A 15,354-nucleotide genomic window follows, 5' to 3' on the forward strand; every position below is an offset into this window, starting at 1 on the left:
GTCATCTTTCATAGCAATGAGGTGTCACGTCAAACAATGTAACACGTTATACCAGTGTTTAGCCTCTAGATGTCAGTGTTGTACTTATGGTCATACATCGATGTGATAAATCCACACAGACCAAAGGGCATGAAAGCCTAACTGTTGCAGGTGGTGTATATTATTTTAATCAGTCAATTGAAAAGTATAAACAAAATCCTCCCAAGTAAGTAATAGTAACATTTACAGTAACAGTCCTTTCATTCAGGTAAGTAAGTAACCAAATGAGTTTCAGAAAGTATAAAACTAGTTGTCCATGGCATCAAAAACAACCACCCTCACTCATGTACAACTCTAAATATTTTACTACAAGGGAGCCAATTGATTTAATGGCTAATAACTGCTGATTAATTTAAGTTAAAACGGAAACAATCGGTTCAAGTTCATGCAAAACCAAAATTGGTAGTGTAGATAAAAGGATAAGGTTAAACTGTTAAAATAAGATGTAAATGCTGTGCAATGTAGACAATAAGCTAACACCTATTTGATGACGACTTTGTTCAAAAGATTATTGCAGCATACAGCTGTGAATTAAATAATCTTGATGAATCATCAAAATCACTTAATATATCTGTAGTTTGAATTTTTCCGAGAGCTTCATGACAACGTTGTACTCATAGTTTCCATCATGTATTCCAGTTTTGAGCCATTTGTTGGTTAGTGCTTCCCAGTAGTGGTGCCAGTGGCCATCTTTGTCTTTACCAAATCCATACACATTCACCTGCATTGGAATTAAATGTTTAGAGTTAGTTTAATAATAAGGTTTACGAAGGGTTGTATTTATGGCAATGTGATATTTTGTTTATGCAACCTATAGGTAGGGTTGAGCAATTCATTAGTTTGTTTTAGCACCTAATGCATGTATCACAAGAATCAAGTGGTATTTTTAATTTATGTTCGCTTGTTCTCATGTATTTTTGGTCTCCTCCTTCTGCTGAGACTGTGCACTTTAACATTTACACAAACACACACAGCTCCTTGCCCTCCCACCATTCACAACAAAGATCAAATGTCACTTCTTCCTCTCTGACAAGTAGGTTTTAACAGGCAATTTCCTTTTTTAGTTTGGTCCAACAAAATGGGTCATATGGGCACCGAAACACATTGAGACATTATTTGACTGTAATAGAGGAGAACTTAACCTTTCTAATGATGCTCTTTTTATGTATCAACTCCTCAAATTGCGCAAAGAGCAGACAATACTAAAATGAAAGTAGCCTGTCAATGAACATTCATTCTGTCATGCATTTTAGCCAGACTGTTATACTTGCTGTCTAGTCTTGTGTTTTATAAATGTGCAATGAGTATTAAAACTAAGTAATTGGCCACTCGTTCTCATTCTGAGAAATAAGGTGGCCACGTGATTTCAACATCTGAACAAAGTGGACAGACTAGCAGGCTGTTCAAACAGTTGGAGATGGAAAGAAGTGTGTGTTCATAACAATTCAACTGTTCTACACTAAACAAAAATATAAATGCAACAATTTCAAAGATTTTACTGAGTTACAGTTCATATAAGGAAATCAGTCATTGAAATAAATAAATTAGGCTCTAATCTATGGGTTTCACATGACTGGGAATACAGAAAAAAAGGTATGTACGTGGATCAGAAAACCAGTCAGTATCCGGTGTGACCACCATTTGCCTTATGCTCGACACATCTCCTTCACATTGAGTTGAGCATGCTGTTGATTGTGGCCTGTGGAATGTTGTCAGTCCAGGGCTGTCCCCGGAAGAAAAAAAAATCTTTGTCCACCTACAGTTGTCTGTTCTTTCGACCAATCAATTGGTCAAAATGTTTTAACTTGTACTTTTCCCCATATAAACACACCCTATGTGTTTTAATAAAATCAACTATATGTAGGCTACTGAGCTTGTCTGATGCTTTAAGCACAGTTATCACACTCTTCTCTGGTCTGGACCTCTGGCAGTCTCTGTGGGGGTACCACATGGTTCAATTCTCAGGCCGGCCCTTTTCTCTGTATATATATCAATGATTTCGCTCTTGCTGCGGGTGATTCCTTGATCCGTCTCTACGCAGACGACACCATTCTGTATACTTCTGGCCCATCTTTGGACACTGTGTTAACAAACCTCCAAACGAGCTTCAATGCCATTCAACACTCTTTCTGTGGGCTCCAACTGCTCTTAAATGCTAGTAAAACTAAATGCATGCTTCAACCGATCGATGCCCGCACCCGCCCGCCGAACCAGCATCACTACTCTGGACGGTTCTGACTCAGAATATGTGGACAACTACAAATACCTAGGTGTCTGGTTAGACTGGAAACTCCCCTTCCAGACTCATATTAAGAATCTCCAATCCAAAATTAAATCTAGAATGGGCTTCCTATATCGCAAACAAAGCCTCGTTCACTCATGCTGCCAAACATACCCTTGTAAAACTGACTATCCTACCGATCCTTGACTTCAGGGATGTCATTTACAAAATAGCCTCCAATACTCTACTCAGCAAACTGGATGCAGTCTATCGCAGTTCCATCCGTTTTGTCACCTAAGCCCCATATACCAACCACCACTGCGACCTGTATGCTCTCGTCAGCTGGCCCTCGCTACATATTCGCCGCCAGACCCACTGGCTCCAGGTCATCTAAGTCTTTGCTACGTAAAGCCCCACCTTATCTCACCATAACAACACCCACCCGTAGCACACGCTCCAGCAGGTATATCTCACTGGTCATCCCCAAAGCCAACACCTCCTTTGGCCAACTTTCCTTCCAGTTCTCAGCTGCCAATGACTGGAACGAATTGCAAAAACCGCTGAAGTTGGAGACTTATATCTCCCTCTCAAACCTTAAGCATCAGCTGTTTGAGCAGCTCACCGATCGCTGCAGCTGTACACAGCCCATCTGTTTATAGCCCGACCAACTTCCTACCTCATCCCCCTATTGTTTTTATTTACTCTTTGCACACCAGTATTTCTACTTGCACATCATCATCTGCACATCTATCACTCCAGTGTTAATTTACTAAACTGTAATGACTTTGCTACTATGGCCTATTTATTGCCTTACCTCCTTACTCCATTTGCACACACTGTATATAGACTTTTTTCCATTCTGTTATTGACTGTACTTTTGTTTTTCCCATGTGTAACTCTGTTGTTTTTTGTCACACTGCTTTGCCTTATCTTTGCCAGGTCGCAGTTGTAACTGAGAACTTGTTTTCAACTGGCCTACCTGGTTAAATAAAGGTGAAATACAAAAACATTCAATTAAAAAAATGGCTGTGCAAAGTTGCTGGATATTGATGGGAACTGGAACACGCTGTCCTATATGTCGATCCAGAGCATCCAAAAATGCTCATCGGGTGACATTTTTGATGAGTATGCAGGCCATGGAAGAACTGGGACATTTTCAGCTTCCAGTAACTATGTACAGATCCTTGCGACATTGGGGCGTGCATTATCATGCTGAAACATGAGGTGATGGTGACGGATGAATGGCACAACAATGGGCCTCAGGATCTCGTCACAGCATCTCTGTGCATTCACAATGCAATTGTGTTCATTGTCCGTAGCTTATACCATTACCAAACCACTACTATGAGGCACTCTGTTCACAACATTGATATCTCAAACCGCTCGCCCTCACATGATGCCATACACACTGTCTGCCATCTGCCTGGTAGAGTTGAAACCGGGATTCCTCCATGAAGAGCACACTTCTTCAGCATGCCAGTGGCCATCGAAGGTGACTATTTACACACTGAAGTTGTAAACGGCACAGAACTGTAGTCAGGTCAAGACCCCGGTGAGGACGACGAGCACACAGATGAGCTTCCCTGAGACGGTTTCTGACATTTTGTGTAGAAATTCTTCAGTTGTGCAGATCCACAGTTTATCGGCTGTTCGGGTGGCTGGTCTTAGACAATCCTGCAGGTGAGTAAGCCTGATGTGGAGGTCATGGGCTGGTGTGGTTACACGTGGTCTGTGGTTGTGAGCCCGGTTGGACTTAAACATCACATTTTCTAAAACAATGTTGGAGGCGGCTTATGGTAGAGAAATTAACTTCGAATTCTCTGGCAACAGCCCTGGTGGACATTCCTGCAGTCAGCATGCCAATTGCATGCTCCCTCAAAACTTGAGACATCTCTGGCATTGTGTTGTGTGCAATAACTGCACATTTTGGTGGCCTTTTATTGTCCCCAGCACAAGGTGAATCTGTGTAATGATCATGCTGTTTAATCAGCTTCTTGATATGCCACACCTGTCAGGTGGATGAATTATCTTGGCAAATGAGAAATGGTCACTAACAGGGATGTAAACACATTTGTGTACACAATTTGAGAGAAATACGCTTTTTTAACAATTTCTGGGATCTTTTCTTTCAGCTCATCAAACCAACATTTTGCATTTATATTTTTGTTCAGTATACCTTGTTAGCTAGCAAATAGATCCACGTTGGCTAGACATTAAAGTGGAACTGACAGCGTTTGAGCAACATTAAATATTATTTAAATCTGCTAATATACACCCCCAGGAGGAACATGATGCCTTTTTGTTTGACAGTTTCTGACAAGCGACCACTTTGATATGCCCATTTTTACATTTCATACATTCATAGAATGTTTGGGAATGAGGTAGAGTAAGGCATTTGTGAAAATTCTTTAGCAATTAGAGTGGGAAAGCGGCCATGTGTTTGGACAATTAATACACACTTCAGCAAATAAAACCTTTAATAAAAACATATCTTGTCCAACACTGGAATCTTACACAGACTAATACGCTATAGCCAATCAAAGCTACAGTAGGCCTATATGCAAATAAGCCATGTGCCACATGGGTTTGCCATTATTTACTTTGAACTGGAATGTGTTTACTTGCAGAAGCAACAGCAGGACTTTAGCGCAATAGAAAGCATTCACCAAAAGCCACAAAATACACCTGAATGGATTTGTGCAAATATGTAAATACCACGGGAGTCGTCTTACATTTGGGAAATGTACAGTCCTATTGATCAAGCAACCATGAAAAGGTAGGCTCTCTCTCAGTTGCCTATGCACATCATCAAGATCAACAACTGTTAGCCAGAGCGAGATGAGCTCAAATCTAACGTGGAAACGGTAGACAAACTGAAACCTTTTCAGCTTGTAGTTGGCTGTCAAAATTGCGTTGATAAACAATGGAGAATAGGCGCCTGCGCGCCCACTGCATGTGTGTCCCAACCCACGTTCTGACAACTGAATGGAAATGTGCCTGCCAATTCGATCAATGCCAAATACATTTAATTAACTGTAACAGTCGTTCAAGTTCAGTATAGCAAGCGAAGTGAAAAAGCGAAAAAGTCGGCCTTTCACCAACTCTTCCAATGACAACATCTTCCCAGCAGCTAGCTAACGTTATACTAAGCGTTTTTTAGCTAGTTAAATAAATAGATAAACTAGCATACAGTATCTGACACGTTATGACTGACTTGTGCTCATTGCCCTATCTAGTTTGATTCTATTGACATTCCAAGCCTTAGCGACATTCGTCCGTTTTTGTCCAAAATATTGAGTCATTGAAACTGAAACAGTGCATCCCGAATGGAAGTAGCAAATAATGTACCTGGCCAGCTGTAATTTACATCCAGATATATTTGTTGGACTAGTAAATTTATTGGTGAATTATATTAGTCATGCATTGAACTACCAACAATGCCTTACTCTGCATCATGGGATTTTTAGTTAAGTATGACCTATTTTTAAACCTCTTACAAAGTTGTTTTTCTAGTATAATCTGGGAATTGTATATTTGACTGTTTGTTTCATATCTGCAAAGTAGTTAACACTGCCAGTTCCACTTTAAATATGTAGCTGGCTAAAACTAGCACGTGGGCTTGTGGTTAGGAGATTGTTTATGAGACCTGTGTTCATTTTATTAGTGAATGTGCAGTATGCATGGGTCTGGTTAAATTTGAAACAAAAAGGTCATTTTGATAGACAGTCTTGAAAGCAAGAAAAAAAAAACAGGTTAAACTATTTTCATTAAATAATTCAATGATTAGTGGGTCTCATGTTATGGAAGGCTTATATTTAGCCTATATTTAGCCTTATTGCTGTTTGTTTAAAATGCAGTGTATTTTAGCTTTAATTGTACAAAATAGCTTATTTAGAGAAGAACAAAAAAATTGCACATTCTTGGCATTCTCTTAACCACCTTAATGAGTTAGTCACCTTGAATGCTTTTCCAACAGTCTTGAAGGAGTTCCCACATATGCTGAGCACTTATTGACTGCTTTTCCTTCACTCTGCAGTCCAACTCACCCCAAACCATCTCAATTGGGTAGAGGTCGGGTGATTGTGGAGGCAAGGTCATATGATGCAGCACTCCATCACTCTCTTCCTTGGTTAAATAGCCCTTACACAGCCTGGAGGTGTGTTGGGTCATTGTCCTGTTGAAAAACAAATGATAGTCCCACCAAGCCCAAACCAGATGTGATGGCGTATCGCTGCAGAATGCTGTGGTAGCCATGCTGGTTATGTGTGCCTTGAATTCTAAAAAAAATCACTGACAATGTCACCAGCAAAGCACCCCCACACCATCACACCTCCTCCATGCTTCATGGTGGGAACCACACATGCGGAGATAATCCGTTCACCTACTCTGCGTCTCATAAAGACATTGGGGTTGGAACCAAAAATCTCAAATTTGGACTCATCATTCCAAAGGACAGATTTCCACCGGTCTAATGTCCATTGCTCATGTTTCTTGGCCCATTGCAAGTCTCTTCTTCTTATTAGTGTACTTTTGAAGTGGTTTCTTTGCAGCAATTCGATCATGAAGGCCTGATTCATGTCAATCTCCTCTGAACAGTTGATGTTGAGATGTGTCTGTTACTTGAACTCTGTGAAGCATTTATTTGGAATGCAATCTGAGGCTGGCAACTCTAATAAACTTATCCTCTGCAGCAGAGGTAACTCTGGGTCTTCCTTTCCTGTGGCGGTCTTTATGAGAGCCAGTTTAATCATAGCTCTTGATGGTGTTTGCGACTGCACTTGAAGAAACTTTCAAAGTTCTTGACATTTTCCAGATTGACTTACCTTCATATCTTAAAGTAATGATGGACTGTCATTTCTCTTTGTTATTTGAGCTGTTCTTGACATAATATGGACTTAGCCCTATTTTGTAAAAGACCGTCTTCTGAATATCAATCCTACCTTGTCACAACACAACTGATTGGTTCAAATGCATTAAGAGGGAAAGAACTTCCACAAATGAACTTTTAACAAGGCTAACCTGATAATTAAATGCGTTTTGGGTGACTAACTCATGAAGCTGGCTGACAGACTGCCAAGTGTGTGTAAAGCTGTTATCCATGCAAAGGGGGGCTACTTTGAAGAATCTGAAATATAAAATATATTTTTATTTGTTTTGCACTTTTAGTACATGATTCCATATGTGCTATTTCATATTTGTGATGTCTTCACTATTATTCTACAATGTATAAAATAGTCAAAATAACAAAAAAAACTTGAATGAGAAGGTGTGTCCAAACTTTTGACTGGTACTGTGTGTGTGTGTGTGTGTGTGTGTGTGTGTGTGTGTATCACCCATACATTTGAAATGGTTAGGCCATATCACCCAGCCCTACTTAAAGCCATTAGATGTCAGTGTTGTTCCTCTATACTCCCATTGTGTGTAGTTACAGTGTGTATTGTGTGTCATTTCTTTATTATCCAGTGTGTCTTGCTGAGAAAGTACACCCATATCCACATTCCTAGCAGTGCATGTATTTGGATATGTATAAGAAATCTTACCTCGTCACAAATGTGTATGGCTAATATTAAAGCCATGAATCCAGTAGAGGGATATTTGCCTTGATAGTCAAGCCAGACTTGATGAACATATTTCATAAATGCAGGATTAAGAACCAAGACCTGTGTGGAATATAATATACATAACATGTATATATCAATGTGATTCAATTAGGAAAAGAGGAATGATGACTTGTGATACATCAAATTTGTGAACTTACACTGTTAGATTTGATATTGTCGGAGAGTAGATGGCATGATGCTCTGTTCGTACATTCTGATGGAGTCTCAAACTATGAGCCAGGTCATGACTCTTAATGACACATTTTCCTTTAGGCAAATACCAATCCAAATATAATTTCTGACCTCACTGCCTCTTTTGTTAGGAAACCACCCATACCAAGAACCATATTTAATTTATTTAAATGTATGTATATATGTAGAGTTATTTATCGTAGTAGATGGCTCTGCCCCTACCTAACACAGATCCTCAATTACAAGCATTTCAAGTGTATCATAGTGTCCAAAATATAAAAATATAATTCATTAGATATCATTGACTCTGTAGATGTTTTGTAGTAAAGTAGGCTGACACTGGAATGGCTATAGGAGCAGGAGCCTATATCCTGTTTCTGTAAGGTGAGGCAGCTTGATGTACAAGTATCACCCCTTGACATGATGCTAGTCTATTGCAGGGCCTTATCCTCAATCTATCTCCTTAAAGCTGAGTGCCAAGCAGAGACGCACTGGGTCCCATTTTTTGTGTCTTCGGTATGACTCTGCCGAGGATTGAACTTCCAACCTTCCAATCTCAGGGCGGACACTAACCGCAAGGCCACTAGATGATAATAATAGTAAATACATCATGATCAACAAGGTACTCGCCAAGTCTTTGTTGGCCTTTATCTTTGGTCTAAGAGGTAAATATGAGCTGTTGAATAAAATAAGACTGATTTCATCTAGAGGTGCTACGTAATCTTATTAAAATGCATGGTGTAACAACCTGCTAGACTAATCAAAATTGAATCTATAATAAGTGGTTCCTCACTAAGTGATGTTAGATCCATTGGTGATGGCGCCAGGTAGCCACTGAAGGTCCAGAGTCTTGAAAGGAATCAGCAGGAACCTGGTGGTGTTGTCCAGATCTATAGCACTCTCTGGGTACATGACTTGATGTGTGGTCCGGCTTCCTACATCCTCCTCATAGCTAAAGGTAGGAGCCATGTTCATTCTGGATAACGCAGTAAAAAAAAATAAGCAGTGACCCATATCATGACAACAATATTTCAAAGCACTTTAATTCAAAACACATAGTGACAGCATTGGTAGCGCCTTTGAGGGCTATCTCTATTTTAAAGTAGGTGATTTCTTCTTATTCTACTTCTAATGGTTTATTGGCAGTCAGTAAACAAACTGAAATGGTGCTTACTGCTACCTGGAGTGTGTGGTCTGAACGGGCATAAAGGTAAGGTTGGTGGTTTATTGCCACCCCCAGCTAAAGAATGTTTGCTCCTTTTTCCTGGAGTGTGCAGTTGTTCACTACTTCTCACAAATCCAAAAGCATTGGATTGGTGGAGGCATGGGCTAGTGGGAATTTCCACCATATTTCCTATCTAGTCATTACCTTTCAAATCATTAAAGGGAAGTGAACAAGTACACATTTGGAGGTAGGAGGGATAGCTAACCCCTCCTGCTGAGTCCTCAATGGCACTGCCCATGCTGAAACAGGCTTTGTGGAAGGTCTATCAACACCCCACCCTTTGTTGGCCTATACAGTGCCTTGCGAAAGTATTCGGCCCCCTTGAACTTTGCGACCTTTTGCCACATTTCAGACTTCAAACATAAAGATATAAAACTGTATTTTTTTGTGAAGAATCAACAACAAGTGGGACACAATCATGAAGTGGAACGACATTTATTGGATGTTTCAAACTTTTTTAACAAATCAAAAACTGAAAAATTGGGCGTGCAAAATTATTCAGCCCCCTTAAGTTAATACTTTGTAGCGCCACCTTTTGCTGCGATTACAGCTGTAAGTCGCTTGGGGTATGTCTCTATCAGTTTTGTACATCGAGAGACTGAAATTTTTTCCCATTCCTCCTTGCAAAACCACAGCACAGGTCCACCATGTAGAGGTCGTCATCAGGGATCAGGGACCTCTCTGAAGGTGGCTGTGCTACGGTCATCCTGCAATTTCTGGTGATAAAGTAAGATAGTACTTTATTTGATTCCACCAGCCAATAGCCTACATAAAACACAACAGACACCAGAAACTGCACAATGCAAATCACACACCATAGCATCAGAGAAAACCCTCACACTGAAGTGATATCTGATTGTATTTCATGGTTTCATGTTTACGTTTTCAACTGCCCAGGGACTGCAAATGGAAATGAGCTGTTGGCTAAATCTGGCGCAACGGATCAGGATAATGAGACTGTTTTTGTTCAACATTGTCTCTGTCCAAATTAACGTAATATGTCAATAAAATACATAAGTATTGAATCCAGCCACCTGCTCTTTACACTGAAGTTATTGTTGATGACAATAGCAAACAGTTATCCGTGACCGTGCTTTTCTAATGAACTTATCCTCTGCAGCAGAGGTAACTCTGGGTCTTCCATTCCTGTGACGGTCCTCATGAGAGCCAGTTTAATCATAGTTCTTGATGGGTTTTGCAACTGCACTTGAAGAAACTTCAAAGTTCTTGAATTTTTCCAGATTGACTGACCTTCATGTCTTAAAGTATGTCATGTCTTGCCATAATATGGACTTGGTCTTTTACCAAATAGGGCTATCTTCGGTATACCCCTACCTTGTCACAACACAACTGATTGGCTCAAACCCATTAAGAAGGAAAGAAATTCCACAAATTAACTTTTAACAAGGCACACCTGTTAATTTAAATTATTCCATGTGACTACCTCATGAAGCTGGTTGAGAGAATTCCAAGAGTGTGCAAAGCCACTCCTGCGTTGTCTTGGCTGTGTGCTTATGGCCGTTGTCCTGTTGGAAGGTGAACCTTCACCCCAGTCTGAGGTCCTTAATGCTCTGGAGCAGGTTTTCATCAAGGATCTCTCCTGTACTTTGCTCTGTTCATCTTTCCCTCGATCTTGACTAGTCTCCCAGTCCGTGCCGCTGAAAACCATACCCACAGCATGATGCTGCCAACACCATGCTTCACCGTAGGGATGGTGCCAGGTTTCCTCCAGATGTGACGACTGGCATTCAGGCAACAGAGTTTAATCTTGGTTTCATCAGACCAGAGAATCTTGTTTCTCATGGTTTGAGAGTCCTTTAGGTGCTATTTGGCAAAATCAAAGCAGGCTGTCATGTGCCTTTTACTGATGAGTGGCTTCCATCTGGCTACTCTACCATAAAGGCTTGATTGGTTGTGTGCTACAGAGATGGTTGTCCTTCTGGAAGGTTCTCCCATCTCCACAGAGGCGCTCTAGAGCTCTGTCTTAGTGACCATTTGGTTTTTGGTCACCTCCCTGACCAAGGCCCTTTTGCCCCGATTGCTCAATTTTGCCAGGTGGCCAGCTCTGGGAAGAGTCTTGGTGGTCCTGAACTTCTTCCATTTAAGAATGATGGAGGCCACTGTGTTCTTGGGGACCTTCAATGCTGAAGAAATGTTGTGGTTCCCTTCCCCAGATCTGTGCATTAACACAATCCTGTCTCTGAGCTCTATGAACAATTCCTTCGACCTCATGGCTTGGTTTTGCTTCTGACATGCACTGTAAACTGTGGTACCTTATATAGACAGGTGTGTGCCTTTCCAAATCATGTCCAATCAATTGCATTTTCCACAGGTGGACTCCAATCAAGTTATAGAAACATCTCAAGGATGATTAATGGAAACAGGATGCACCTGTTTTCGCTTTGTCATTATGAGGTATTGTGTGTAGATTGATGAGGAAAATGTTTTATTTAATCCATTTTAGATTAAGGCTGCAACGTAACAAAATGTGTAAAAAGTCAAGGGGTCTGAATATTTTTCCCCGAATGCACTGTATGTGTGGACACCCCTTCAAATTAGTAGATTTGGCTATTTTGCCACACCCGTTGCTGACAGGTGTATAAAGTCAAGTACACAGCCATGCAATATCCATAGACAAACAGTGGCAGTAGAATGGCCTTACTGAAGATTTCAGTGACTTTCAACGTGGCCCTGTCGTAGGGTCAGTTCGTCAAATTCGTCAAATCAGTTCGTCAAATTTCTGCCCTGCTAGAACTACCTCGGTTAACTGTAAGTGCTGTTATTTTGAAGTGGAAATGTCTAGGAGCAACAACAGCTCAGCCGCAAAGTGGTAGGCCAAGCTCACAGAAGGGGACTTCTTCTGTCCTTGGTTGCAACACTCACTACAAACTTTCTTTGGAAGAAACGTCAGTGCAAGAACTGTTCGTCGGGAGCTTCATGAATTGCGTTTCCTTAGCCGAGCAGCTGAACACGAGCCTAAGATCCCTATGCACAATGCCAAGCGTTGGCTGGATTAGTGCAAAGCTCGCCGTCATTGGACTCTGGAGTAGTGGAAATGCGTTCTCTGGAGTGAGGAATCATGGATCACCATCTGGCAGTCCGACTGACGAATCTGGGTTTGGCGGATGCCAGAATGCTACCTGCGCGACTTCATAGTGCCAACTGTAAAGTTTGGTAGCGGAGGAATAATGGTCTGGGGCTGTTTTTCATGGTTCAGACCTCTTACTTCCAGTGAAGGGAAATCTTAACACTACAGCATACAATGACATTCTAGACAATTCTGTGCTTCCAAATTTGTGGCAACAGTTTGGGTAAGGCCCTTTCCTGTTTCAGCATGACAATGCCCACATGCACAAAGTGAGGTCCGTACAGAAATGGTTTGTCAAGATCTGTGTGGAAGAACTTGACTGCCTGCACATAGCCCTGACCTCAACCCCATCAAACACCTTTGGGATGAATTGGAACGCTGATTGCGAGCCAGGCCTAATTGCCTAACACCGGTTCCTGACCTCACTAATGCTGTTGTGGCTGAATGAAAGCAAGTTCCCGCACAATCTTCCAAACCGGAAATTGTATGCCACATTAGTTCTAGCACTCGCTGTGGGAAGATTGCTGTAACACAGAAACCACAATATGAATTAGCTAATAGCAATTACTATTTAGAATTTGTCACATCAAGGGCGAGCTCACCATTGATCGAAATAATTGAGTAAAACACTTTCTAGAAATGGAACGTAATCCGACGATGGGTCGTTTCTGCGTGCCGCCATGTTTGTTTTTTCACATCAACCAAAGATAATAAGAGGAGACTAGATGAGTTTGTTCTGTTTGCAGTATGCATGTTGAAGGGGGTGTGTCATCTACTATCAATCACTTCCCTTCATTCGCTTCTGGAAGTTTACTCAAAAGATGAGTGAATCATTCCTTCACCTCATTATAACATCTTTGATCTGACAGAATGCATGGAGCCATAGCATTATAGCATTAGCTCATTATAATCGGTACAACCTTTAGTACAAGTATTTTACCTGAAACAGCCTATAGATAATTAGCAGGCAGTGCGTGTTAACAGTCCTGTCACGTAACAGTCACATTTTGGAACAGTGAGTGCATTCTGACATCACATGCATAAAACAACTCACGCTGTGTTGACCATTAGAGACATTTGAAACTCACAGGGGAAAAGGTTACGGGGTTGTTTACCCCCAAGGTACCCTTCTATGGACGTGCGGTGACAATGCTTTTATTTGTCCAATTCTGCTTATTCTGCCATTTTGGTAAGGTATCATTTTAAAGAACAGTTGATCTAACAAAACATATATAATAATTACCTGCCACCAAGCTCTAGTATCTTCATTAAGTGTCTTGTTCTCTCTGGTCAGAAATGGTTTGATAGACCTGATGAAGCGCTTCTGAAACCAGAGGTCATCATCCGGCTGAGTCATACTTTTGCTACATGCACAATGACTTGGAAAGATTTTCACGCCCAGCAGCCGAAGGGCAATTTTTGCCAAATCAACAAGTGACTTGGAGAATAGCTGCCCAGTGTGTCCAGTATGTAACACAAAGATAGTGAGGCAGAGTAGAACGGTGATAAGACAGCCTTTTCTATGCCTGAAGATAATAATTTTGGGGGTAGCAGGGGTATCTGTTGGGTGTCACAGAATCCTCAACACCTGTGAAGTGATCAATAATAAACTAATAATAGCGTGTAGAATAGGTCTTAATAAAACAGCTGTAAATCTATAGGCATTATAGCATTAGCTCATTATAATCAGTACAACCTTTAGTACAAGTACATTTTTCCTGACGCCTTGCATTGTAATTACACAATGCTGCATAATAGCCTAATGAAGGCTTTGTTCTGGTTTAGTCAACAAAGGTGATTTCATGACCATCGAATACCCACTGGTCTGCCGTTGAAATATATAGCCCTATGCCTATAGGCTTAATACAATTATTCAAAGATAACATTTTAATCTAGGAAAAGTTCTGAGTTCTGATATCTTTTGCCAAATCCAAGGAGTGGCAAATGTGGGGGAAAAGTCATCATCATTTGTCTGCAATAAATCAGTAGGCTTTTTGATTATTCTTACCTTAAACTTGCTCCTTGTTTATCTTCCACAAAATCAAATTCACTTTGAGAGCTATCTTCTCTCATGCTGCTTCCTACAAATTCAAATGATGGGTGTGCGCAGGGTGCAGTGATTTTCTCCGTGGGCTGGAGGTGTAGGCTGCACTTAATTCAGGATTTATAGCATGCCGGGTGATTACAGTTTAGTTGTTTGGCAGGTGAGTACAGTTTAGTTGTTTGGGACCATTCCACTTAGTCCTAAACCAAGTGAAACTCAACCCACCCGTTGCACCAGTCTGGTCAAGTAGACTGTATCACGTGTCACGCCTTGATCACATCGACGGCATAATTACACAAAATGGTAAGCAGCATCATCTGGATATGTGTGCAACAAAAGTTCAACATTCACCTTCTGCTACCATTTATGTCAAGCCGTCTACACATACAGTTTGAAGCATACGTTGGATAAATCCAATGCATGCACCACCCAGAATGCACTGCAACTGCCTCTGCAACGCAATGCTGCAAGGCAAACGCTGCGTACGATTGGAAATGAATGTACTTTTGGTGTACCAAAATACAACAATGCTGTCGGTGTGATCGAGGCGTCACCCTACTTGTAGAGAAACGCCAATGCCATCCTCCTCTCTTTCATGTTGTCGAAATGGTCTGTCACTCTTTCATACAGTACAAGCTTTTATTTTTGGTTGTCCTAGCCTAACTGGTTAAAATGCTTGCTTGGAAGCCTAACTTACATTCATGGGCAACGTGAGCTAGTTAACATTAGCCTTCTACAACAATGTATGAATAAATCATAAAAATCATTGGCCAGTATGGAGAATTAAGTAAAACCAGAAGTCCAAATCCCTATCTGTCAATGACATATGCTGTCAATGGGATTTGATAGGAGTGACTCAAATTCAAGCTGGCTTCCCTTGACAATTCTCTTTTGGTGTGCCAGGTCCATTCACAGTTGAGCTCGCTCAGTTTAGCGCAACGCTGA

The 15,354-nt window shown here is 41.0% G+C and overlaps 1 protein-coding gene across 1 annotated transcript; it reads right to left on the reverse strand.

Annotated features, from left to right (window-relative positions):
- Nucleotides 1-239: 239 nt before the first annotated feature.
- LOC135553308 (CMP-N-acetylneuraminate-beta-galactosamide-alpha-2,3-sialyltransferase 1-like) lies at nucleotides 240-14,481 on the reverse strand. The gene is made up of 6 exons (XM_064985472.1): nucleotides 14,374-14,481; nucleotides 13,609-13,953; nucleotides 8,846-9,028; nucleotides 8,509-8,728; nucleotides 7,801-7,959; nucleotides 240-760 (listed from the first exon to the last, which is right to left on the reverse strand). Exons 2-6 carry the CDS (start codon nucleotides 13,632-13,634, stop codon nucleotides 602-604), a joined length of 747 nt encoding a protein of 248 aa, XP_064841544.1. The 5' UTR covers nucleotides 13,635-13,953; nucleotides 14,374-14,481; the 3' UTR covers nucleotides 240-601.
- Between the last annotated feature and the right edge of the window lie 873 nt (nucleotides 14,482-15,354).

The sequence above is a fragment of the Oncorhynchus masou genome, chromosome 13 (genome assembly GCF_036934945.1).
Source record: "Oncorhynchus masou masou isolate Uvic2021 chromosome 13, UVic_Omas_1.1, whole genome shotgun sequence".
Classification (NCBI taxonomy): domain Eukaryota; kingdom Metazoa; phylum Chordata; class Actinopteri; order Salmoniformes; family Salmonidae; genus Oncorhynchus; species Oncorhynchus masou.